General features: G+C 46.8%; 1 protein-coding gene across 1 annotated transcript in view; it reads left to right on the forward strand.

The window, feature by feature from the left end:
• H257_07044 (hypothetical protein) overlaps positions 1-462 on the forward strand; it is a gene marked incomplete at its 3' end in the record, with an annotated part of 1,224 nt that extends 762 nt beyond the window's left edge. The window contains exon 2 of the mRNA XM_009832462.1: positions 45-462. Coding sequence (XP_009830764.1) covers positions 45-462 — 418 coding nt within the window. The remainder of the gene's footprint in view (positions 1-44) is intronic.
• Between the last annotated feature and the right edge of the window lie 1,874 nt (positions 463-2,336).

Consider the following 2,336-nt stretch of genomic DNA (forward strand, 5'->3'; position numbering starts at 1 on the left):
GAGCAGTATGCGTTTGGGTCGACGTTGCTCGTGTTTTCCCCCAGTTCGAACCAAACGTTTGAAACGATTGAACGGGCCATGGCCACGCCGCCGCGACCCGACTACTACGACATGGACGTCCTTAACGATCTGTTCCGAACGACGTGCGGGTACCTTCCCAACCACTACGTCGTGCTCACGTACACGATCGTGGACGATGTCACGTGGTCGTTCGCGTCCAAAGCCGAGCGCATCCTTAGCACTTACGTGCACCACTTCTCCCCCGGACTTGGCATATTCAAGCCCTGGAACACCCCGCGATCCGTCCTGGACCACCGAGAGGCATCGTACGAACCCTTGTTTTACGACCTCTTGGCCGAGTACTGGGACCATGAAGACGCGATGTGTGCGTGGTTGCAAGCTGGCAACCACCCAACGGGTGTTGAAAATGCAACAGATGGAATCCACAATGCATTGTCATGACGTGGCATCTCCGCACGCCATCGGCAATCACTCAACCTAGGACTACTGTACGACGACCTATTTTGCAGTTGAGTTTCCTATTAATATACACTTTGCAGTTAAGTTGGACGAATGCCCCCGATATATTTGGAGGTGTGCCCGATATAGTTGGCCATGTGCCCAAGCAATTGCCCATCTGCCCGAAGAATTGTGTCGTGTGCCCGGTGAAAATGAAAATCACGCAATAAAAAGTCAATTCAATATACAAATGGTCGTCAAACGACACATGCAGCAAAGGGGCAATAACAGCATACTCTGTTCAACTATACATATTAATATCGACTTCAGTGTACTTGAATAAAGTATCACTATTCAATATTGTCGATTTGATACAAATTTGGGGAGTGGGTGCAATCGAATCGCGCCGACCAAACCGATCCACAATCGATCTGATTGGTTGAATTTCATTGGGAAGGTTTTGATTGGCTAATAATTTTGAGCTCATCTGACGTAGCCAATCAAATCGATTTAAATTCCAACGAGAAACCACGCCACAACACGAAGTTTCACTCGAAAGCACAATACGTAGTAACTGTTATTAGAACACCGACTTCAATGTATTGACTTGAACAAATTATGCTGTTGCCCCTATACTTCAACGTTCGTCATACTGTCAACTTTTTGAATTTGTCGCGCACAGAGCTCATATTTCGATTAAAGGTATACAACATTGCATGCGACCAAGCCGAACGATCTAATCCATTTCAACTAGGTTTCATTTCCGGGGGTCGAATGTGGCCTCAAATGTACTAGTCATTAATGAAGACATGAGCGGGTTCGTACGTCTCCACGAGCGTGTATCGGCAACGGCTGTCGAAACGGACTTGGTGTTGATGGAGTGGTTTGATTCGGTCTGTTCGGCGTTGTGAAGGCCTCGGTGTCCGACTCTGGATCAACACGATAAGCCGGGTGTTTGGGGTACATCACCATGTTGTCACCCCTCACTGCACTTAGGTGAATGCGAAAGTCGAGGTGGCGAACCGATTCATCGTGCGGATGCCGAAGGAATTGTACAGCGAGATGCGCCTCTGACCCACTGAGAGACCTATAGAGTTACCGCTGATCCGATCGGCCTTGAAGCAACAACCATCTGAAATATACCAGATATTCTTCGAAATTAACCACAAAATGGTGTAATGACATAAGTTGTGTTACAGTAGTGTGTCGTGTTTATACCCACAGTGAGGGAGTCATTCACTGCAAGGGTATAGCTGCTACTGACTGACAAGCTTGAGTTTTGAATCAGCCAATAGTATTTGAGTATTTCATTTTTGAACAATTTGGTTAAAATTTGGTCGAGTCACTTCAACATGTACTACGTAGTTAAGTTAGTAATTATAAAAATATTTACTAACGTTATGCGAGTTCCCACGCAGTTCGTACCCTATGATACTTTATACTACTAGTACGTAGTATATTCATAATTACGGGTGAAAATCGTTGTCTCAAAAAAGTAAGTTTGTGACGGTATTGGAAGTCTCCCGCATGGTTTAGCAGAACTGGATGGAACCTCATAAGCTTACCGGCAGAGAGATATTGCAAACAAGAGAATGACAAGTCTGCATCCAACACAGAAGAATTAATGTTAGTGAAATGACCGACCCCAACTTCACCGAACCGGCACCACCCCTTGTGATGACCAAACGCTCCATGCGGCATGGAATCCATGTCAAGTACTTGGTCGCCCTTCTCTTGTGTGTTGGATGCGGGCTGATCATTCTCTCGTTCGACGTGGCTGCGATCTCGATCCGACGCAACCACGTGGTCGACTGTATCACCGCGTCGTTCGAGTCCCGATGGACCAACGAGTCGATCCTCTGCAACGACCGCGGCAA

Source organism: Aphanomyces astaci (genome assembly GCF_000520075.1).
Source record: "Aphanomyces astaci strain APO3 unplaced genomic scaffold supercont1.14, whole genome shotgun sequence".
Taxonomy (NCBI): Eukaryota; Oomycota; class Saprolegniomycetes; order Saprolegniales; family Verrucalvaceae; genus Aphanomyces; species Aphanomyces astaci.